Raw genomic sequence first — 24,753 nt, 5'->3', positions numbered from 1 at the left:
AGAAAATTTTTGCAGTAAGAAGTTGATTAAAATGGGTTCTTAAATCAAAGAAAATCAAAGGTTTCAAAGGCATCAAAAGTTTTTTTTTCCTTAATTTATTCATTATTAATTTATATTTATATTTATATTTATTTTAAATATATTTGATGTGATTGGATGAACCGGTGTGATGTAATGGAGGGAGGGAGCGTCCAGAAGTTTGTCCGCGCTGGCTTACCATCCCTGTGGAGGCTTCATGCCATTGTCTCGTTGTCAAAAACAGTCTGTGTAGTCGGAAACTTTGAAACTGGGTAATTATAGTTCAGATACTGCCAAATCTAGTATGAGCTTGTGAGAAATGAGATTTTTCGAGTAGCCCTAATATGCAACAAGTAGCTGAACATACAAAAGAGAGAGCATTTGTAGAGAAGTGAAGAGCGCAGAGCAGGTAAGAGACTGTGTTTAGTGTCTGTAGTGAATCATGTTTTCAGTGTTTGGTGTTTGTGTGATGAATCATTGAGGTGAAAAACGTGAGGAATGTGAAGTTCGGTGTTCCTCGCTCTCCTCATTCATTTCACTTCTGCCGGTTTGTTGTCTTTTTCCTCGTTGTTTTAGTTTCGCTTTATTTTGTTTCAGGGCGTTTTGTATTAGTGCAGCTTGTCATATATTTTGTCTTTCTTTACAATTTTTGGTTTTCTGTGAATATGTATTATAGCAAAACACAAATGTTCCGACTCAGTCGATACTCTTATCTTTTAGTCCTACATTTGAACCCACTTTAAATTTTTTATGTATTTCGTGTAAAAACGATATACCTTATTTTATTTTGTATTGTCACTTTTGTGTTTGCGTTAATAAATAAATCTTATTTTTGTTTTTTTATGTGAATGTTAATAATATTAGTTTAACTTGTTCTGTAACATGCAAATATTTTATCAGCTCTTGTCATTGCAGTGAATTATGACTCTAGATGCATGTCTCATAAGTACTAGTATTTAATGAGCAAGTGGTGAACTGTCTGTCTGTTGGGACACTCACAGTGACCAAATTAACTAGTTTAGCCCCGTCAGTTGAGCACTAACCAAAGTCTGTCTTTCATGAGAATAGGTGTTGCTGGATGGCATGAGTTGTTGAGCAGTGCCAGCAGTCATGGCAGAGCTGGAGGTGGATCAGTCCAACCTGCCCAGAGTCCAGGAGGGTAAGACCTGCCTGACATGCACATGTTGCTTGTGGTTATGACTCTGTGTGCACATTGCAGACCGTTTCATTTTGGAAGAGCTGTGCTTTTATGCCGTGTGAGATATAATGTGTGTATGTGTGAGTCACATCATTCTTTGGGCTTGATTGTTGATTGCCACTCTGATTTTCAGATGTCTCATTCTGTTGTTATATTCGATGCACTGCATACTCTGATAAGTCTGAGATCTGATTAACATTCCAGACTCCTGCTGTATATCTCGGAAGCAAAGAAGCTGTCTTTTTTTTTTTTTTTTTTTTTTCCGTTGACGAAAGAAGTTTCCACATGGCCCTGTTTGCTCAAGTATTGTCTCTTAGGTAAAAATCCTGTATTTTGAGCTTGACCCACTGCTTCTTTTGAAGGGGGAAATGTTTATGATGATTTCCCTTTCCGTTCCAATTCTGTGCACAATGCTTTTATTGTTTTGCTTTGTATTTTTAAGCACTAGCTGTAGAACAAAGACCCTATTAGACCACCATACCGCCTGTATCACCCAATTAACTAATGTCTAGGCTTTTGTACAGTACTATGCCATGTTTCTTTCCCATTGGGTTTACACATGGCCTGTGAACAGCTGTTTTCATTTCCTCAGTTTGTTTTCAGTATAGTTCCCCAAAACACTGTGATATAAATATATCTTAGTGAGTTCTCTTTGTCTTCACTCTTCTGTTATCAGTTCCTGTGGATGTGTTTTTGCTCTGGTTGTTCTCTTGACCTAGTCTTGGGAATGCTGTCTCTATATCCCAGTTCCCTTGAGAAAAAGCAGCCTCTTTCCTCTCTGCACTTTAACCTCTTTGCATCCCTCATTCCCTGCCTTCACTGACTTTTTTTCCCTCTTTATGCTGTGAAACCTCCGCCCAGACAGATATGCTACCGTTCAAATGTTTGGGATGAGTCAAAATTTATTTTCTGAAAGAAATTAATACTTTTATTAAGCAAGGACACATTAAATTGGTCAAAAGTGACAGTAAAGGCATTTATAATGCTATAAAATTTTCTTTTGAAAATTGTATTCATCAAAGAATCTTGAAAAAAAATTGTTTGCATAAAAATAAAATATATTTTTAAGTTTCTTGAGCACCAAACAAGCTGCTGAAAATTCAGCTTTGCCATCAAAGGAATATAAATAATATTTTATTTCACAATATTACTGTTTTTACTGTGTTTTTGATCAAATAAATGCATCCTTGGTGAGATGGACAGATGTATATCAGACTTCCTGTGTCGGCTCACTAGTCTGTCAAGCTTTTTTTTTTTTTTTTTTTTTCTCCGTTTCATCCCAGTTTCTGAGTGTAAGTCTCTCTGCTTTGCACACTGCAACTGATGGCGGCTTTGTCTTATCTTTTTAAGCGGACGTAGGAATTTACACATTTACGTCAAAAACCTGTTTTTAAAGTATTCATATATGCTTTCAAACATGCATTTAGCCTGTCTTTGTAATATGAGCATGTTTTTTTTTTTGCTCTGCTTCTGCAAGACTAGTTAGACAACTTTATCCACACCCTCTTGCCTGCCAATCCACTCTGCGCCCCAATCAGACACCTGAACGCTGAGGTCAGGCTCGCTAAAACACATCACTGCCAGAACCGGGCCTACAAGCTCAAATCCCTCCTCCTGAAATGAGAGGCGTGAATACAGAGCAGGTTAGCAGGTGCTTAAGCTGTCGAGAAGACTTTTTAAGTGAGGTTTAACACAGGTGTACAGATTCTCCCTTCTCTACTGGATAAAAATGTAAGATCCTTTCAGTGTGTGAATCTTGTGAAGCGTGTGAGTGTTTTTTGTTTGTTTGTTTGTTATTTGACTGCTTGTTCAGAGACATCTTGTTGTTGTTAGCGGTTCTGTAGTTCCTCAACTGTAGATAAAGATGAGCAGAAATCCCCAGCATTGCCTAAACTGTAGGGGGTGGATATTAGTGAACTTATCAGTTTAGGTGTAGTTTGAAGGACAGATCAGTGTTTAGAGAGAAGAGCAATGTGTTTTCCTGACCAAGTCTAATCAACATACTAAATCTAGCTGTCAGTAGTTCACTCTGTTGTCTTTGTGTTATCAGGATTGTTTTGACTGAAGGAATCAGACCAGGTGTTTTTAATAAATGGCTGTATGCGTATGTACTCGGCTAGCATGCTAGCACAGGCTTCACATGTCTTTTGCTGTCTTATGCTTCCTGAGAACAGTAGCTATGATTACATGCAGCCTAATAATTTAATATCCTGTTTCTGACTGATAGCCCAATCATGAATCTTATGTAAAGACCTCGGTCTGAAAACTAGATGGAGATTGATCCAAATGCAATTGATTGACATAGGATCTTAAATAACGTAAAATGTGAATAATTACATTACCGTTCAAAAGTTTGGTTTGGTAATATTTTGAAAGAAGTCTCCTATGCTCACCATGGCTGAATTTATTTGGTCAAAAATATGGTAAAACAGTAATATTGTAAAAAAAAAAAATGTAAGATGACCGTTTTCTATTTGAATATATTTTAAAGTGTGTTTTATTCCTGTGATGCAAAGCTGAATTTTTAGCATCATTACTCCAGTCTTCAGAGTCACATGATCCTTCAGAAATCATTCTAATATGATGATTAATAGATTTGTGGAAATAGTGTTACCTTTTTTTTTATAGAAGCTTGTTTCCACCACTAAATAAAAAAAATAAAAAAGGTAATTGCGACTTTTTATCTCACAGTTCTGACTTTTTTCTCAGAATTGCGAGATATAAACCCAATTCTGAGAAAAAAAGTCTATCTTTATAACTGACAATTCAGACTTTATAACTCGCAGTTGTGAGCTTATATCACACAATTCTGAGGGGAAAAAAGCCAGAATTGCGAGATGTAAACTCGCAATTGCGAGAAAAAGTCAGAATTGCGAGCTAAATTCGCAATTTTATTCAGTGGCTGAAACAAGCTTCCATATTTTAAGTTTATTTAAATGATTTGATGAATGAAAAAAAAAAATTAATGACTTTTGAACAGTAGCGTAAGGCTTTAAATCTTGTTATTGTCAAATATAACAAATAGGCTTGCGTTTCATTAATTCACAAAGTAAGCAAATTTTTTTTGCATATTTTTAGATAGGCTATATTAGCGAGGAAAACACTGTAACGCTGACACTAAAATGCCATGTCACGCGTTTTGTTCAGAACAAATGAAATGCAGATGTAAATGTTTTCATTGGATTTGAATTGTAATGTTGACATGCATTTCCTGTAAAGCTGCTTTGAAATGATATGAATCGTGAAAAGCGCCATACAAATAAATGTGAATTGAATTGAATTGAATTTCAGTACATTCAGAATCTGCAGTCAGATTCAAATGATTCAGATGCAGACATCGATTCAGATTCTGATGTTCTCTCTTAGCGATATCCTTCACACTGCCTTTACATACACACACACACACACACACACATATATGGATCCACAAATATTTTTGCAGTGTAATTCTGTTGATGTTAGAGTTCTATTCATGCCCTGTCCCCAAGCAGAAAGTATCTTGGCTGCTGGACAAAACAAACCAGCTACTGGATGCCTCAAAAGAGGACAAAGAAACTGACCATCATGTTCTGTCCTTATCTGTACACCTTCCTTCTGTTTCTCCAACATTAACGCCACCAATCTCACTATCCTTCTGCTCAGCTTAATGTCTTTTTTCTGCTGCTGGCACATCTGGAAACCATTTCTTCTGTGTGAAGGCGTATGTGTGCGCGCTCTGGGTGGATGTGTGAGGGCATTGTTGGGAGGTGCTTGTGTGACCTGATACGGGTTATCGCAATATGCAGCAGGTGGGCTAAAGCAAGAAATACATTTGTCTTTTTGGATACCCAGACGGTGGCATTTAAACCTGGGATACCCCACAGTAGGATTATTTTTCTCTGCTCACATGTTTAGGGGGGTCGGTAGTTTCACCCCATCAGACGGGATGGCTGGGCCTCACAGCTATACATAGATTTCCACCAGCTGCTCAGGTCAGAGGTTGTGCTGAAGTCAGGATGTCTCCATTAGGATATTATGTTCATGCTACTCTAATTCAGCATAATTGCTCAAGCCATCCTGAAGTAAAGCAGATGTAGTGTCGTTTAGGTTTTTCAGGTTTTAGTCTTTTTGAGTGTGAATCCAGCAGTTGGACCTTAATGCTTTTTTTTTTTTTTTTTTTTTTTTCCTTTCATTTTTAATGCTCTCAGGGTCTGTAATGTTCTCCGTCCTGACCACAAGTCCAGCACCAGCGCAAAAGCCTCAGACTCCAGCTGTTGTGTCAATTACAGACTGTATGTTCCCCTCAGAAACTCTCTGCAACTCAGCCGCATTGTATATCCTTGAATTTGAGGTTGCTTTCGACTAAATTTGAATTTGGCGTACGCGATCTGTGGAAATCCTGAGGGGCGGCACACACAGTGGGTTTGATGAAGTTTTGTTGCCATGAGCTTGTTTATGAGAGCTGTATATGTATGTGTTTGTTTGGTAACACCAATGACACTGCTTTAATCTACACTACTCAACATTCACCACAGCCCTTGAGGGATTCTTCAGGGTCAGTAAATGCAGAAAACTGTACTGAGCATTTTAGTTTCACTGCATACAGTGGGCTTCCCAAGAGATAAGGAAATGGCAATGTACAAAGTAAATGCAAATATCATTAATCAAGCAAATCATCAAAATTATTTACAGAGCCTTGAGAGATTTGAGTAGGAGTCAGACTAGTGTTTATTTAGAGGCCTTTATTTAACTTTTTCTGAGATGCTTTAGTGCTCCAAATGATCTCTTATGCTCAGCTTTCACATATAGAGATTTTATGTGGTTGTGCTTGAAAGACACTCAAGAACTGTACTTTTCAGTTCACATGAACATTTGTTAAATTCAGAGTTCACTGACCAATGCTTTTGCTTCTTGTGATTTTGTTAACCCTCATGCACGGTTCGATTTCTGGCGACTGCCCGTATGGTCCGGGTCAAATTGACCCTAATTGGATTCAATACAATTCCCCAAAAATCACACTATGAAAAAAAAAAAAAAAAAAAAAAAAAAACATACAATCATGTTTAAGTAATTAACTTTTAATATCAATACTTTTCACACATTACAAAGAATAAATATCTGAATTTATAAAAATGTTTTTAACTATTATTTTTAAGTCTGCCCCTCCCCCCACCCGTGGGACATTTACCATTATACATTTATAACAATAATATCTTAGTCTAAACCTAAAGTAATCTTGACAAACTATATCGTTTGAAAGCTTTCAGACTCTAGTTTTCATATTTGGTAACTTATTTTCAAAAGAAATGACAGCAATAGATAAATAGCGATAGATTCTTCATTTGTGATGTGGTGCCAAACTATAACACACACTCTGATTCTTTCCGTATGTTTTTTTTTTTTTATATGTGTTTTAGGGATTGAATTAAAATCAAATATTAACATTACTGCCCAAACTTCTTCTGAATAGGATGTCTACTTCATAAATATTTTGAAAAGTGTGGAAAAATATGCTTCAGATCACTCAAACCATATGTGGAATGTCTGGATGTCATCTAGTGAAAAAGTTTGGTACTGCGCTCAAAGAATCTTACTGAAAATTCTTTTTTTGAGATATCAACCTAAAATTCGGCACAGAACTTGTTCAGATATTTAATTTTGATTTTCTTGAAGTTTTAGAGTTGAACATGTTTTGTCAAATATATATTTTATATAAAATTATATATTTTATATATTTTAAATTTTCGTAAACAAACTTCTATAACTTTTTTTAAACTTTACTTTTACAACTTTTTTTTTTACTTCTACAATAATCTGTTAAGTGTTCCCTTTAAAAAGATACCAAACTTAAGTCTGTGCTCTGAAGTATTCAAGATTTTTAACAATTTAAATTAGAAAAGTCATTTTCATATCTGTGCTCAAAAAGTGGGATAGATAATTAACAGGTAAAACAACTTTATATTTCCACAAACTCTGAAAATAAGAAGTTGTTAAACTCAGTAAGACAATGGCACTTCAGTACTAGAGTTGAAGAGCTCTGACATACAACACAGAAGTGTTTTGTATTTTGGGTCTGTACAGTTGCTTTTGAATGGCAAATTTCTGTATGCACATTTCACAACACATCAGCGTGTTGAAACTTTGCATGCATGTTCATGACCCCAAACGAGAAAGCCACAAAATTTCAAGAAAAACAATGTAAGTTAGATAGTATTTCAGATAGAAATGATAGCTCATTTTTACCATATGTGGCTGACAATATTTTGTTGTATTGAAATAAGTGAGGAAAAGCTCCTTATTTAGCTTCATAGGGTAGTAAAAAACTAAAATAACAAAATATAACCAAGACATGTTATTATTTTGGGTCTGTACAGTTGCCTTAGACTAAGAGCATTAAAATATGAATTGACCCGCGAACATCACCAAAGGAACCAAAATTTAATGTGTATATGTCAAAACACATCAGCGTGTTGAAACTTTGCATGCATGTTCATGACCCTAAATGAGGAAAAAGTCACACAATTTCAAGAAAAAAAACAGGTTAATTGATGTTTCTGACAACAACTTAAAAATCAAAACGAGTCAAATTGACCCACAACAGTACACAAGGGTTAAAGGAATGTTCCAGGTTAAATGAAGTTAATCTCAAAAATGCTGCTGATTACCACAGAAAATAATGCATGACCAGATCTTCATCAACCTAGAACACTAGTCCTACCACTAAAGGAACTATTTAGACAATTTTCAAGCTCAAATACTGAAAAAAAAAAAAATGAGCTCAATCTTCATATTTCTGCTTTTAAACCTTCTGAAATGCCATAGAAATTACTATATAAAAATGTTTTGTTTGGTTTTACAAACTGAGAGACAAATTCCACAAACACAGATTTCTTTTAAAGTTTTTTTCCCCTAAAGCATAAAGAGCCTCACTGGGAATTAGTTTAACACAGGGTTTAAAATGAAATGTGACACTTACGGGACCAAAACCACAAGTGTAATTTTGTTTTTAACTTTCCAGGGTCAGTTTTTGTCATGGAGACTGTTATTATGGCTTTATGGAATTTGAGTGTCTCATTTTTACACTTAGTGCATAAAGAATTTAAGAGTTTTTTTTGTTTTGTTTTTAAAGTGATAAAATGTTTTAATTTGTTTCGAAATATGAGGCTTCACAAACATAGTGCCATGAACATTTTTAAATGAAGCTTTGAATTACTTTACTAAAGACATGAAATAATGCTGCATTTCCAAATGTCTGACACTTCTTTTTTATTTATTTGTCAAAGTCTTCAGTTACAGCCTTGGATGAATTGTAATGTAATTTATGGTTAAAATGCTAAAGATGCTGTACTTTTAAAATCAAAGAAAAAAAAGTTCAGCAGCATCTCTCATAGCCTGATGTTAGGTGTTAGTTTTTCTGAGTGTTGTTTCTCATCTGCAGTGTGCCAGTGTTTTGCTGTACTAGAGGATGGAGCTCTAGCTCATAACCTGCAGGAGCAGGAAAGTAAGACCCATTTCTCTCATTATGTCATTTTCTCAGTCTTCACATTCAGCCATCTTTTATAAACTTCTAAAGCGGGCTGGTATTCACACACCTCAAAATGCAAGGGCGTAGCAGTAAATAAGGTAACAAGATCTCTCATGTGAGTCAGTCGGCCTGTTTAATTAAAATATCCTGCTTGGCCAGACAAGACAGAGTTTAGTTTTAGATTTTTCTCTATACAGCAGTTCACAGAGATTTGAATTGATGTTTTTCATGCCAGTCTATTACCCATCCCTAAATGGCATGTGAAAAAACAATCTTACATGTAAATCGGATCGTTTCTCTCTCTGCAGATTGCCCGTTCTTGGGCACAGTAAGACTAAATGAGAAGATTTATTACATTATTTACTAAAACACTCGCATATGTCAGATGTTTAGAAATCATTTTAAAGGTTTAAATCTCTTGATATACAGTACTTTTCAAAAGTTTGTGGTTGGTATGTTTTTAAAAGTCTCTAATACTTACCAACGCTGCATTTATTTGATCAAAAATACAGTGATGATGTAAATATTACAATTGAAAAAAATATATATATATTAAATGTAATTTATTCCTGTGATGCAAAGCTGAATTTTCAGCATCATTACTCCGGTGTCACATGATCCGTCAGAAATATTCTAATATGCTGATTTTGTGCTCAAGAAACATTTTTCTAATTATTATCAATGTTGAAAAAAAAAATGTGCTGCTTAATATTTTTGTGGAAACTGATTTTTTTTTTTTTTTTTTTCCAGGAAATGGATAATGAATAGAAAAGAACAGCAATTATTTGAATTATAAATCTTTTGTAACATTATAAATGTCTTTACTGTCACTTTTGATTAATGTAATGCATCCTTGCTAGATAAAAGAAATAAAAGGTACTGATCCCAAACTTTTGAACTGTTGTGTATCTTTCACATTCACTTCTGTAACCTTATTTGCATGCTGTCTCCAACAGTTGAGCAGTATTACAACTCAAATGTGCAGAGGAATCAGCTGGTGCAGAGGGACATCAGAGTAGCCAAGAGACTCCAGGATGAGGAGGAGCAGAGAGCTCAGATGCTTCAGGAACAGGCCACTCGCCAACTGTAAGATTTTACACACACACACACACACACACACACACACACACACACACACACACACACACACACACACACACACACACACACACACACACACACACACACTGTCAGAGACTAGTCACACTAGTACCAGATAGGACACTGTGTATTTAAGGTTATGAGCAGTTCAGTAGCTGATAGCATGTCCAAAGTCCACCACACTCACATAGTGTGACAATCTCTGTGCTATCCTTCTTACATTAAGGAAACAGAAGTGTTTTTTCAGTTGTTTATTGTCATTACATCAACATTGTTTTGTTTTGTTTTGTTTTTCTCTTAGGGAGGAACGGGACTCGGAATACGCACACATGATTCAGGAGGAGATCCAGCGGCGTGCGGAGGAGGCTCTGAGGAGGGAGGTGGAGGATGAGGTGTGTAACACACTCCAGGCTCAGTAAACTTCACTCATTCTGTTTTTCATTTACACCTCTGAACTGCTTTGTCTGAGGCATCAAATGGATCAATAGTTAATGAGTCACTGTGGGACGCCAGTAAGCTGATTTATTCAGCTAGTCTCCTGTGGGGTGTAAGTGCTGGCAAAGACCACACAGGAATGAGCATCAAGCTACTATAAAGGAAAAGTCACACTCATAGCTGTGCATTAATCAAATCCAGATGCATTGAACTCCAGCCCACCTTAAATACCCCCCCCCCCCCCCCCCCCCCCCCCCCAGGGACACAAAAAGAGATGAGGTCTTCTTGTTTAGTAAGTCGTGGGCAGAAAAGCTGAGTGTGGAAATGTTAAAGGAAACCTCTATGGATTTACAGCTTTCCTTGGTGAGGGTTCTGTGTTAAAGGTTCTATAAATGTTGTAGCAGTTCTTTGTGTTGGAGGTGGTGTGGCATAGTGGTTAAAAAACGTACAGGTTCAGACCCTGCAGGTGATCTAGTGCTTAACCTCTGGTTGTTCCAGAGCAGCCTTGTAATGATTGATTGTACTGAATGTTGTTTACCATCAGCTAAATATTAAATCTTAAGGTTAAAGAAATATTAAATCTTAATTCTCCCACACTTATCTGATTTACAATAAAGCACTTAAAATGGAATTGGGGCAACAGATTGCATCAGAGCAAAAAATAAAATACACACAGTTTTTAAGGTGTAACTAAAAGACTAGTGTGATAAATTTTTAATCTAATAATTTAATCTAATAATTAATGACTGAATTTTCATTTTTGGGTGAACTAACCCTTTAAGTAATTACATTATTATTAATATATAACATGTATATAATATAAATAAACATGTCATATAATATAATATAATAGTATAGTCATATATAATAATAGAGTCATATAATAATTGTTTTTAAAAAAAAAAAAAAAAACAGATCTTGAATTGGAATCACAAAATGAAAAATGGGTAATACATATATCAATACTCCAAGTTTCTGTTAATAAAAAAAAAAAAGTCTGAAAACAAGCAACTGTGTCATAACAACATAATTACAGCAAAAATACCAGAAATATTGTAGCCCATATGGGAATATTGTGTTGGACAACAGGGGCCTTTGAGTCAAAAAAGTTGAGAACCACTGCAATAAATATATAGTGCTCAGCGTAAATGAGTACACCCCCTTTGAATAGTAACATTTTAAACAAATATCTCAATGAACACAAAAACAATTTCTAAAATGCTGACAAGACTATGTTTTATATCACATCTGTTTAACTTATAACATGAAAGTAAGGTTAATAATATAACTTAGATTACACATTTTTCAGTTTTACTCAAATTAGGGTGTCTAAAAAAAAAGTCTCTGGAGCAAAAGCTGAATTTTAGACTACAAATGTCTAATTTAACAAGAATTCAAGCACAGGTGAGTCTAATTATTCATTACACAGGTATCCAGCAGACAGTTGACTATAAAAGGGTGTTAAAACCCCTTCCCATTTCATGCTGTCAGCAATGGCACCAGATGGAAAAGAAATGTCACAAGACCTGAGACAGAAAATAATTTCTTTACACCAGAAAGGTGAAGGCTACAAGAAGATCAGCAAAGCTTTACTTATCAGTCAGAATACTGTAGCAAAAGTCATACAAAAATTTTAAAAAGATGGAACTGCAGCCATCTCACAGAGACGTCCAGGTCGTCCACGGAAGTTAACACCTCGACAGGAGCGTCTTCTGATGAGAAGGGTTGAAGAAAATCGGCATGCAAGTTCACTGCAGTTATCTAAAGAAGTAGAAAGCCAAACTAGGGTGACTATTTCCCGTGACACAATACAGCGTATACTGCAGAGGAATGGCGTGCATGGGTGGCGTCCACGAAAGAAGCCTCTCCTAAAGCCCAGGCACAAAAAAGCCCGCCTAGAGTTTGCCAGGGCCCATGCTGACAAAGATGAAGACTACTGAGACTCTATACTCTGGAGCGATGAGACCAAGATAAATGTTTTTGGAACTGATGGCTTCAAAACTGTATGGCGTCACAAAGAAAAATGCATGGTGCCTACAGTGAAACATGGTGGTGGCAGTGTCCTTATGTGGGGCTGCATGAGTGCTGCTGGTGTCGGGGAGCTGCATTTCATTGATGAACACCTATGGGGAATTCTGAAGAGACAAGTTGAGCATCACTCTCCATCCAGCATCCAGTCTCTAAAAGAGCTCATTCTTGAAGAATGGAAAACGATAGATGTTGCAAAATGTCGCCAACTTGTTCATTCCATACCTAGAAGACATTAAAAATCATGGAGGCCATACAAAGTACTAGATGTAGTAGTTTTTGTTGTGGGGTGTACTCATTTTTGCATCACCCTAATTTGAGTAAAACTGAAAAATGTGTAATCTAAGTTATATTATTAACCTTACTTTCATGTTATAAGTTAAACAGATGTTATATTAAACTTAGTCTTGTCAACATTTTGGAAATTGTTTTTGTGTTCATTGAGATATTGTTTAAAATGTTACTTTTCAAAGGGGGTGTACTCATTTATGCTGAGCACTGTATAAAATGTCTGTCATAACCGCACACTCATTTACTTTGAACTGTAGTTGTGCTAAAAAAAATTAAAAAAGGATGGTTTTCACTTTGCAGTTCAATGAATCAAAGCAAAATATGTGAACAAAAATAAGAGCTGTGCATTTAAGCCCACTAGAATCTATTTCCCCCTAGACTTCCAGCATAAGTGCATTACTAATTTTATTTTGCACAAACTCATATATGATAGTAGTTATTGTCATGATCTGAACTAGAACAGAGTTAAATATCTGAGAAATGTAAACATGTAGCAACAAGGCCTCTGAATCTACCTGGAAAAAAAGAATTGGCTTGTTCTGCTTTTATTTGTACTCTTGAATGAGATGCAGTGAACCTTGATTAAGCAGTCTTTTGTTTAGAGCTGTTTGAAGACAGACAGCCTGCAGGGGGTTACTGTGGAAATCAAAGCATAAGTGTTTTTGGGAGTGTCTTGGGAGTTGGAGAGTCTTATGATTCAGGTGGCAAAGCTGAAAACTGTTGGCTCAGCAAGTAGAAGAACTGAGTCAGAGAACACTGGCACAGCAGGAGATGAGATCCTGGCCACCGATTATCATTTACAGGTGATCTCAGGGATGTGGATTCCAGATAAACCAGAGTCAACGTGCCTGTGAGGCATTTCAAATAACAGTCCAAGAATTTTTCTAATTCTGAACAAGTAATTATGGGCATTTAAGAAATTTTATGACTCAGGGTTATAAAGTGAACATGATCTCTGTTCCTGCAGGTATTTTCTGACTCATGAATCATGTCTTGGCCTGCCAGCTGCACTGAAGAAATATTTTTCTTAAACTTTTTAGTCTTGTTTTGCAGTGAATATATCTAAACATCCTTAAAAGTTAATTGGGAAGAGTTATTTTCAGTGATGAATATATCTTGAATTAAATTTTAAGTTAAGCTTACCCCATTTGCATTTTTGGTTTTTTTTTTTTTTGTTTTTTTTTTTTTTTTTTTTTAGTATATAATATTTAAATAGTATATTTAAAACACAGTTTTACTTTTATATATATATGTTACTGGAAAGCAAATGTGACTTTGCAGTGTTAATTAAAAGTTTAAAAACAGACATATAATATTATCCTTCACGTTATTGTTTAATTAATACTTGCTAGTAATTTTAAATTTGTTTTCAAACCTGTGAAGCATATTTTGCACTGATAGGCCTCCCATATTACAGAAAATGTCATTCTGCTGTATTAATTATACATATTTACACCCCTGCAGCCCTGTGTTAATTAAAGCCCGTGAGGCACCAGGTTGCATCTAAATATCATCTCCACACGCTGCTAAGGACCCTGCGGTCCTATCAGGCTCATACAGGAGCACGGAAGAGTAACGTTGAACATAATTCTCACCCAGCCATTCTAATTTGTTGTGTACACAAACAAACCACATCTGGTGGGATGATTTCTTGAGAGTCCAGGTGTCAGATAAGCTCTGAGTCAGACCCCTTGAGACAGGAGCTGGTCCCTATGTGGGGCAAAATCTCTCAGCCCAGGACACTGGAGTTAATTATGTTAGTGCTGTGAAGTAAGAAAGGTCAGCCTAAAAGGTTAAGGACACCAGGACCTGATGGAAACAAACATAGAGAGACTTTGCTAAGGAGGTTAGCATGAGCTAAAGACAATTCAATGCCAAGGACCCCTAGAAGATTTGCATATAAGGACTCCCTACTAAAATTATTAAAAGCAGATTTTTATTTTCATATATACAGACCCATTTATGATGTGTGTGGAATAATATTAAACATGGTATTATATGGACAGCATATTGTTTCCAAAATTATGACTTGCTACTGGCATTGTCTAAAAGGCAAAGCGGTTTTAAAATATTTTCTGGAAAAATATTTAATTTATAGTTAACAGCAAAGTTGACCTCATATCTTTCTTTTTCTTCATAATATTAGTTTTTAGTTCTTCCTAATTTTAGAAAATTCAAGAAACTCTTTTTATTTTCTCTCAAATTTTTCCACAGGCGACTTAGCACACCCTTGTGGCCCATTTGGATAAAAAAAAATAAACCTGGCCTAAACGACTTCACCACTCTTTACTTATTGTTCTCCCATTTTCTCAGACAAACCTTGAAAAACAGGCGTGGAGATAGTTATAAATAATGAGCCTAGCTCCTGAAGTCTTGCATTTTTCATTCATGTATGAATCCAAGTACAGATTTTAGCTCATTGTAAGTTTTATAATTGTTGTAATGAATCTGTAGTTTTGGCATTTCTGTCATTGAGGCAGAGCTGCCATCTTCTGGTTAAGTCCTGTAAGTCTGTCACACATAGCTGTTTTTGCAAGTGTTTTAAGGACATACATTTTATAGCACAGTTAGAGTATTCCAGGTAGAGATACCATAAATCTTTCAAAAAGTAACCAAGTGAGACACTAGTTTCTTACAAGCATATATAAAAATGTTGGGGTTCAAGTAATGATTTGCGGAAATCATAGTTTGTAACTTTATTATAAAATGTGTATTAATTTGGTCTTTATTTACATGGCACAAAATGCTGGTAGTCGTGGGTTAAGATAAAAGATTAGATCAATGCGGTAAACGTACTGTAATTGGTTCAGTTTAGATCAGTTTCGATGGTACGTTGTCAGTGGAAACTTCTGAGTCATTGTGGTCAGTGGTGCGATAAATTGTGTCCCCTGTTTGCCGGTTTTGTTGCAAACCAAGCATGTGGCTGTTTGAAGATTCTGCATGGTGGGCTTTTGCCTATAAAAACAGGCAGGTCTTTAGACCTTTACGTAAGAATGGAAATTCCCCTCTGACGTACACCGTGTTGAATTGTGTGGGTAGCTATATATTTAGTCTCACACTTAGTGTTGAGGATTTCACTTGATGTGTCATTTACTGCTTGTAGCACTGGTGCTGCTACAGAGGTTGAAAGTTTTGTAGCACAGGCCACACAATTGTAGCACAAGAATAAAATGGCTGTTACCATCTAAAACAACCACAGTAGTGCAGTTTGACAAAGGACATTGTTCTATACAGAGCACACAAAATACAAACCTTAACCAGAAATGTTTTCAGACAAACTTTTTTTCTTTTTTCCAAAAATGGCAGACTCATGAAACATAACACTTCATGCTTAAGAGTAATTGAGTTTTGTTTATATACCTATATATCACTAATCACAATCCAAACAACATCCATCCGTTTTGTTTGAGCACTGGACATGCACAGAAATTCCACAAGTGACACTCATAGAAGTCATAAAACTTAATGACATTCCAGGAAATATTTATTTAAATATTATTCTACATTTATTAAAACATGTTTAAAAACCCCAACAGATCCCAATGAACACTATTATCTGTAATAATTAATTTAGTTTTTTGTTTTTTTAGGAAATTGCAAAAAGGATACAGGAAGAGGAAGAGCTTTGTGTGAGACACCGGAGCAGTTACCAAAATAAAGATGGTAGAGGTAAAATACACCTGTAACAAAATTCATGGTGTTTTTGAAGTGTTTTATTGAAATGTGGTGTCTCAGCAGTTTCAATCATCTGGATTGAGTTCGATTTGCTTAATAAAAGCATAAGTTGCAAAAGTTGAATTATATAAATAGGTTTATAGTGCAGTTTCAATGTGCACTTTCAGTGGCACTTCTGGGAATTGGCGGCATGATGTTTGCATATAAATGCTGTATACTGTTAATTATGGACGCCGTTCATAATTATAGATGTGTGAAACAGACCTTATGGATGATTACTAAAGTTCTTTTGTCTATAGCACAATATTTCTGTTTGTCTTCCGCATTTACTTAGCTTTCTTGGGACTGAGTAGTAAACATGTTCATAGTAAGGAAATTACTTTGGAAATCCAAATAACATTGTGACTATTTCTAAATGTCTTGTCACATGCATATTTTTTGTCTAGTCAAATGGTTGTTTCCCATATAAGCATTTGATTTGCAGCATGACACGTGTGATTTTGACACCTTAGCATCTTTTAATTTCATCCCCACAGAGTAGTCATCATCTTTATGCAAATTTGGAATTCTAAATCTACTAAATATACGAATAAACTTTGTTTCAACATGCAGTGTATTGTTAATGCATTCGTCATACAGTATGACACATACAGCCAGCTGGTGCTTCATCATCTGCTTCATCATCTGCCTTTTACCCCACAAGACATGACTTCATCTGGGATGATGACTGTCCAGTTCACTCATGTTAGTTTCCTGTTTGAAAGGTTCTGTGGTTACACCATATATTTTGTGTCTTGCAATGAAACCTGATTTTCTTTGATGGCCTTAACAGAGTTCGAGGAGAACGTCAAGCTTTCATCTGCAAGATTGATGGTGTTTCCACTTCTTTGTTTTGTGAAACAAGCCCAGTTAAAGGATTAGTTCATTTTCAAATGAAAATTACCCCAAGCTTTTCTCACCCTCAAGCCATCCTGGGTGTATATGACTTTCTTCTTAGTTATGAAGTAATGTATCTAATGTAATCTAATCCTAGTTTAAAGGGTTATACACCTGTTGTTTTGGACTCATTGACTTTCACTTTCATTGTATGGACAAAAAAATGTTGATTCTTTTGTGTAAAGAAGAAATGTAAAGTAAATGATGACAGAATATGATTTTTGGGTGAACTTTATTGAACCCAACTATTCCATTGAACTTTTATTGGTGTACTAACCACACGCTGAATCACCCTGAATTCAGTGAAGCTTCATTTTAGCGTCATGTTTGTGTTTGTCATGTAATGCATGTTTTCATGGTTCATTTGTCCTTTTTAGTTCTAAACAGAGCTTCATGAGTTAACTGTTTTACTTTGCATCCACTCTAACCATTTTCCAAATCCCCTGCTTTGTGTTTGCATGGTTGGCTTTACTAAAGAGTCCACAAGCATTCCTGCTCGTCCATACTCACCCCACGCTCCTCACAATCGGTCTCCAACTAGAAGATGGCAGCTCTCCTCTTCACCCACCTACTCAGACTCTGAGGAGGAACTGATTGAGTACAGCAGGCCTACAGTGATACGGCAGGATAGCAAACTCACTGTAGGCCAGAGGAAGCTGGTCAGAAGACCTTCCAGAGCTCATTTAGAGCAGGACAACAGGAGCGTGACCAGCCAGAGCAGCAGCAGCAGATCCTCACACCTGTCAGGTGGATGGGGTGATGTCATCAAGCTCATAAAGAATGACATGAGCGAGCAAGGCTACCTCAGCCACAGCTCTGAGGATGATCTCTTTGAACCCGTCTATAAACTTGAGAAAATATTGCGACAGAAGCAGCAGGTCCCGGGAAAGAGAATGAGTCGCCACAGCAGTATGAGGGAGGATCATAGCAGAACGTGGCAGGGAGACAGTTGCGGTCATAGGGAGAGTTTTAGGGAAAGGCATGTTCATTTCCCGGATGAACGGAGGTGCAGTCGTGGCAACAGTTGTAGGACCAGTGAAAATGGTTACAGTGACACTAGGGAAAGAGTTCAGTGTTCAACAGGGATATTAAGGGATGATCACACACACCTCAGAGAAACTGCAGGTCTCCAGACTCAAGCTCAGGTGTTTCGACGGAACATTTCAATGCGACGTAGTTATCATGGTAATGTCAGGCGGACATCAGTGCGTGAGGGAAGCAGAACATGCAGCGTAGATGATTCTAACTTGACTAGAGCAAGACTCTCAAATAATGCCCCCTCACTGCGTCCTAGAGCACCACAGTTGATGGAGGTGGAGGACCGTTTGAGAGATACAGGGAGGTTGGAGATGATGAGAGCCAGAAACACACGCCAGAGAGCTAGATCATTAGCCGAGGACGAAAGGAGGATAGAAGGGGACCACAGGCGTGGAGATAGTAGAGTGAGGCGAAGTCAAAGCGAGCGCTGGCAGACCTTTGAGGAAGAAAGATCAAGCACAGAGGAAGAGATGGAGAGGGAGAGCAGGAGGGAGGAGAGACGGATGCAGAAACGCCAGTCTTCCGGAGCAGGTAACCTCTCTCTGAGCTCTGCAGTGTGGCTGAGACTGTCCCTACATCTGCTCATTGCTTTCCAATCATCTCCAATCAGTAGACAAGAACTCCTGCACATTCCTGCGTCCTTCTGGTGTATGTTTTAGGAGTGGAAACCATTTTTTGGTGTGATCTGCTTTTTCTCAAGCTTGGCCCCTCCGGTGAAAATAGATCTCATCCTCGTTTCCCAAAATCTCATCTGCTTCTGTCTCTCCTACAGCAATGTCAGTTGTTTTCTCCTCTTCAGTACCTCACCGTTACATATGCTTGGTTCTTATTGATTTGGCTCTTACTCTGTGTCCTTTGAGGTATATTTTCCGGGCTATAATATACCCAGTAAGATTCCTGCTGTTTAATCCACCTACAGTTAACATTTGATGGTCTTCCAGCAGAGTTTAGCTCCAGCCCTGATTAAACATGCCTGAACCAGTTAATCAAGAGGTGTGTTGGAGATGAAGCAGCGCTGTGCAGACCTTTCGGTGGATAACATCAAAGTACCGCAAAAGCAATTCAAGTCTGCTCTCTAATCGCTCTCTCAGTACTTTGTCAGACACCAATCTGTCTGTGCAGCACCGATTCAAGTCTAACACATCTAACCTCTTCAGGATTACCAGAAACTTCTAGGTAGGTGTGTTGGAGCTAAACTCTGCAGGACAGTGGTCCTCCAGGAGCAGGAATGGGCACCCCTGGTCTCGACCCATGGTCTGAAAACCATGTGTCTTGTCTCAACATTACCTGGTTGTGATTCTGCCCTTATTCCCTATCAGGATCTGCTTTTAGGAGTGGAATGGCTGCTCTTGACTTGGGAGATCTGGAGCAAGTGCTGCTGGATGAGGAGCTGGCCCGCAGGCTTCAGGAAGAGGAGGAGAGATTGGCCGAAGAGGTGAACTAAAAGTTTGAAATTTATCTATCGCAGTATAGGTAGATGGTACAGTGGTGGCCAAAAGTGACGTCTGGAAGGGGATATTTGTTTTTAATGACCCTACAAGTTTGATTAAACCATCAAAATATTTTATATACTTTTTAAACAGTTAAAAAAAAAAAAAAAGGCCAAAAATTATATCCGTTTCATTCCGTTATCACAAATGAAACAGTTGCCTCCAAGCACTGTGTAATATGCTTACAAAATCTTCAATAGTATTTGATTAAAGGGTGATGTCAATTTTCCTAAGCTGGGTACCATGTTTGGCCCCTACTGCCAGGTATATACCAGGCAATTCTGCTCCTGGATGGACATGTTTCTGCCAAGTTTAGCTCCAACACACATGCCTTTAAGTTTTTTTTGTTTAATTAGGGCTGTAGTTAAAACTCTCCAGGAGCAAGATTGGAAACCATCGTACCTCCCAGCTCTATTAGTACTCTGAAATGAAGTCTGTTTTGTATTAATTTTACTAAACAATGTATGCTGAAGCTGGTTTTTCTCTTCTCTCATAGACTCAGCAAGGTTCCTCTCCTCTTAGAAGGGACTGTCCTGTTGGAGACTTCAGAGCGGCACAGGTTGCTCAAGATGAGGTGAGCAGAGCTCGAATGAAAGAGCTGCTTTCCCACTGCATGAATGGGCAATTAATTTCTCGTTTTTTGGCAGGAAATTGCACGTTTCATGCAGAAACAGGAGATAAAGGCTAAACGGAGATCTCGTGAGCTGGAACATGCTGGACCTGGGCGGGAATACAGGGAGAATGACAGGAGAGCAGCATGTGACAGACAGGTAGCCACACATTTAGAGTGATACTGTCTTTTGTTATTTATTTACCATTTGTTCATTACTAACTAACAAAGAATTCAGCCATTTGCGGAGTGTACAAAATATGTGGAATTGCCTTGTTCATGCACGTCTTTGGCATGAATCATGTTGATTCATCAGTATTGCCACATGCATCTGTGAAAATATTGACATTTTAATGGTAATTCACACTGACTCAGCAAATTCCAACAAATTCCACAATGCTTTTCGTGTTTGTTGGGGCAGAGTGAGCCAGTCTGTTTTTAGTAGAATGCTAAAATGATTTTGAATGTGAATTTTGCTGTTTAACATAGAGGCAGAGACTGGATTCTGAAGGACTTCAGTCCCCAGTTGATGACTCTACGCCAAGTCAAAATTCCATGACAATGTAAGTCACTATTTTCTAGATAAATTACAGCTTATATATTCATTCAGGGAATATCTCTTAACATCCTCTGGTGTCACTACAGGCAATCGCAAGCCATCAGGAATATTGCAGAAGAGCTGGACCCCACTTTTCAAAGGAAGGATGCAGATGAAGCAGGACAAATTAATGGTGCATTCATTAATTTAAATAACTCAAATGGTTTATACCAGGGGTGTCCAACCCTGCTACCGGAGAGCTAAAGTCCTGCAGACTTTAGTTCCAACCTTGCTCCAACACACCTGTCTATAATTATCAAGCAACCCTGAACTCCTTGATTTGCTGGTTCAGGTGTGTTTGATTTGGGTTGGAGCTGAAATCTGCAGGATGGTAGCTCTCCAGGAGCAGGGTTGGACACCCCTGGTTTGTACCATAATTATAAATATTAACAAAAAAATGACTATAAATTGTTTTGTTTACAGGTCCCTGTCAAAATCAAACTTCACAAGTAGGCTTGTACAATCCCTTGGAAGAACCTACTTTCGTGCCACCCACGAAACGACAGAGTGACAAACTGGGACGAGTAAAGCCCAAGGAGAAAAAGGAAAATGCAAAACAGAAAGAGAACTGCAAGCAGCAGTGATGTTGGACATATAAGCATGTGAAATCAACTATAATAACGAATTCATGACCATTAAAGATATGCATGTATGTTCCAACAGTTTGGGGCTTTCCAGTCTTCTGCTTTCTCCGAGACTTGTGGGATACATTTTAACCAACAAATCGACTTGAACTTGCAAAACAGGGACACTCCATCCAGATAATGCTGCTACTACTAGTGAACATCTGTTTAGGTCATGTCTTGGTTTTTTGGTTTATTTGTTTCATTATTGTTTAGCAGGCTAGTGTCACCACCATGGGAAAGCTCCCTCTATAAGTACTTGGAATTACACATTTGACTTCTGGGAAAACCTGAAATGATATTACGCTTTGATAAAGGAAGTTGGCACATGGTTGAGTTTACATCTGGAGTTTTCTGCATGACTGTTAATCTCTGAAGATGTCCAAGCGGGCATTCTTTTAGAATTTCACGTACCTTTTTTTCTGTATTCCAGGAACTACACCAGTCTTAATTTGCCTAAAGTGGTTTTTTTTTTTTTTTTTTTTTTCTCCATATTATGTAAGGCTCTAATTTGTAAGAAGTTACAGCCTTTTTTTGCAAAAAACAAATCATGCATTCATAATGAAAAAATGTTTACTATTCATAACATTATTACTAATAATATTTAGTGGTTTACTCTCTGGCTTGAGTTCCTTTTTTATAGTGTACATCAGCATATATTCTATATATGTATAGTTTTACAAGGCTGGAGGAAATGAAACTCATTTTTGTGTATTTTTGTTCTGCCACCATTATGTTTCTATTATATTCAGCACTGTTATGACAATGTGTTGTCATGAATCAGTATGCCACCTTCAATGCCTATATAAAGTTTAAAAAAGGCTTTGTACAGAAGACATAAAATTACAATATTATTGTTCTGGATGTATATCAGTAAACACTTTTTAATAGTGTGGATTTAAATTTGGACAGTAGATACAGAGGTTAAGACTTTCCCCAATTACCAACAAATTCATGCAAATCTCGCGGGAAGCACCTCAAACATCAAGTTTCATCAAGACCTCTTCCTACAAAGCGAAACTTGTGTGTAGAAAAGGGATTTTTTTTCTCTTTTGTAAGAGGTTGTTTTATAAACAGGATTATTCTGTACAGGGCTTTGCATAGTAGAACCGTGGTGACGCATAAAGTGACACATTAAACAGGGTGACCTTTTTGACCGTTGAATACAGCTTCGCATCATCATAGCACTCGCCCACCAGCTGTTCCATTCCATCCTAACTGCTGTTATGATTATAATGCCTTGACAAAACATCTCCCTGGAGATGTTTTTTTTTTTTGTGGAAGCACAGTGATTTAACATGTCAGCACATGTAAGAGTTTGCTTAAGGTAAGATGTGGGAGGAAAATGAAACCGGTATGATTCATCGTACTGTAATTCCTAGGTGCACTAGGTTAGTCGCGTTACAGGCGCTGAATATTTCTTCAAAGCTGGTCATCAGGGAACTCCCACTGAGTCACCCAACGATGTAAAAATATACAGTTCATTGAACAGTTTATCTTTTTTTTTTAGATTAGATCATGTTATATATGTGAAGTCTAAGAATTCAAATCAGGTTTCAACTGGTTTATTGACCTCTGTTCTCTGGAACAGTTTAAAATACACTTACAGGAAATCTTTAATAACTGGTTTAATGGCCTCAATATCTGCTCCATACACATTCCTAACACATGGATTATATGGTCCCTTAGGGCAAGGGCTTTTGTTTTACAGCATACAGAATAAAATGTGCAACATGCTATATAGTGCAACCTTGTAGTTTTTACTTTCTAGGGCTTTTCCCACTGACCTTAAAGGGATAGTTCACCCAAAAATGAAAATTTGATGTTTATCTGCTTACCCCCAGGGCATCCAAAATGTAGATGACTTTGTTTCTTCAGTAGAACACAAATGATGATTTTTAACTCCAGCCGTTGCGGACCACTATGTCCGACTGCCTTGCGCATCCGGTTGGTGAGATCTGAACGCGCTCTGACAACGGAAGTGATGTCTCGCACTCATTGAAGTATAAGCGCGAGAGATCACTTCCGTCATCAGAACATGTTTTGAGAGCTCACCAAGCGGATGCGCAAAGCAGTTGGACATAGTGGTGTTTTAGAGGTGAAAAAAAATGATACAAATACTGTTCGCTTTCTCGCACAAACTGTCTTAGGACATCAATGTGTCGTCACGAGCCGCAGGGTTTAATTTGGATTTGTCTGTGCATGTTTTTTTTACTCTCATAGATTGTGTTCCCATTGACATGCATTATACGACTGACAGACCGCAACGGTTGGAGTTAAAAAATCATCATTTGTGTTCTACTGAAGAAACAAAGTCACCTACATCTTGGATGCCCTGGGGGTAAGCAGATAAACATCAAATTTTCATTTTTGGGTGAACTATCCCTTTAACACCAGGCTATTGTCTTTGCACAAAAAAAGACCAATTATCGTGATTTTCACGGTAAAGACTGTAAAAATGCTATGGTGAAAAAAACGTAATTAACAGAAAGTTTCCGAACTATATTCGGTGAATAACTGTAATAGATCTAACCGCACATTCAATGTAATTTTACGGTAAAATCCTGTTAAATTTACAGTTTTTGGAAGTGAAAAAGAACAAGTCATTGTATAATTCATTGGATTAATAAGTTAATCCATAGAATTTAAAACATCACTACCATATTTTTTACAGTAAATTTCTGGCAACCACCTTTTTTTTACTGTAAATTTAACAGAATTTTTTTTTTTTTTAACAGAATTTTTGTTTTGCCAAGTAAGACATGTTCCTGGATCAGCCAAATATGTTGATCCTGAAACAACATTCCTGTTCAAAAATGTATCCCTACCCCTAAACCTTACCCTACCCATAACATATCCCTAAGATCAGAGGGAAATGATAGTTGAATAACACTGATGTTGAAGCACCTAACCCTGGTTGTAAACTGTAAACTTGATTGGAATGTTGTTCTGGGATCATCAAAGATGTTGATCCAGGAACATGTAGCGCTTGGCGAAATCACAAGCATTGCTGTGCCAAATGTATACAGTGTGAAACGATGCGATGTTAGAACGTGACTGCCAACAAACAGCCAATTATAATCTAAACAGCACTCACTTCATTAAATATTCATGTGCGTTGTACAGCCATGGCAACCTACACAAGCGCTGTTTCAGCATATAAAAGGAGAAAATGTCAAACTGTGATGGAAACACATCAACTGGAGTT

At 37.2% G+C, this 24,753-nt stretch overlaps 1 protein-coding gene across 5 annotated transcripts; it reads left to right on the top strand.

Annotated features, from left to right (window-relative positions):
• The first annotated feature begins 189 nt into the window (after positions 1-189).
• ccdc187 (coiled-coil domain containing 187) lies at positions 190-23,284 on the top strand. 5 transcript variants are annotated; one of them, XM_051879089.1, is made up of 13 exons: positions 190-427; positions 1,087-1,177; positions 8,634-8,696; positions 9,677-9,806; positions 10,123-10,213; positions 16,166-16,244; positions 17,664-18,755; positions 19,544-19,659; positions 20,211-20,288; positions 20,362-20,484; positions 20,814-20,887; positions 20,970-21,055; positions 21,346-23,284. In XM_051879089.1, exons 2-13 carry the CDS (start codon positions 1,129-1,131, stop codon positions 21,504-21,506), a joined length of 2,142 nt encoding a protein of 713 aa, XP_051735049.1. In that variant the 5' UTR covers positions 190-427; positions 1,087-1,128; the 3' UTR covers positions 21,507-23,284. The 5 variants fall into 5 exon arrangements, with proteins under 5 accessions (XP_051735049.1, XP_051735053.1, XP_051735051.1 ...); XM_051879090.1 differs by lacking the exon at positions 190-427 and adding an exon at positions 463-565; XM_051879093.1 differs by lacking the exon at positions 17,664-18,755.
• Positions 23,285-24,753: the final 1,469 nt, after the last annotated feature.

This window comes from Ctenopharyngodon idella, chromosome 22 (genome assembly GCF_019924925.1).
Source record: "Ctenopharyngodon idella isolate HZGC_01 chromosome 22, HZGC01, whole genome shotgun sequence".
Taxonomy (NCBI): domain Eukaryota; kingdom Metazoa; phylum Chordata; class Actinopteri; order Cypriniformes; family Xenocyprididae; genus Ctenopharyngodon; species Ctenopharyngodon idella.
This window is presented reverse-complemented; position numbering and strand designations above follow the sequence as displayed.

What these genes read in the sequence shown, in the direction of transcription:
- ccdc187 (XM_051879089.1), top strand. Translation starts at nt 1,129, where the DNA reads ATGGCAGAGCTGGAGGTGGATCAGTCCAACCTGCCCAGAGTCCAGGAG. An exon ending in ACGCCAGTCTTCCGGAGCAG is followed by an intron (nt 18,756 to 19,543) that starts GTAACCTCTCTC and finishes ATTCCCTATCAG; the next exon opens with GATCTGCTTTTAGGAGTGGA. An exon ending in TGAAGCAGGACAAATTAATG is followed by an intron (nt 21,056 to 21,345) that starts GTGCATTCATTA and finishes TTTTGTTTACAG; the next exon opens with GTCCCTGTCAAAATCAAACT.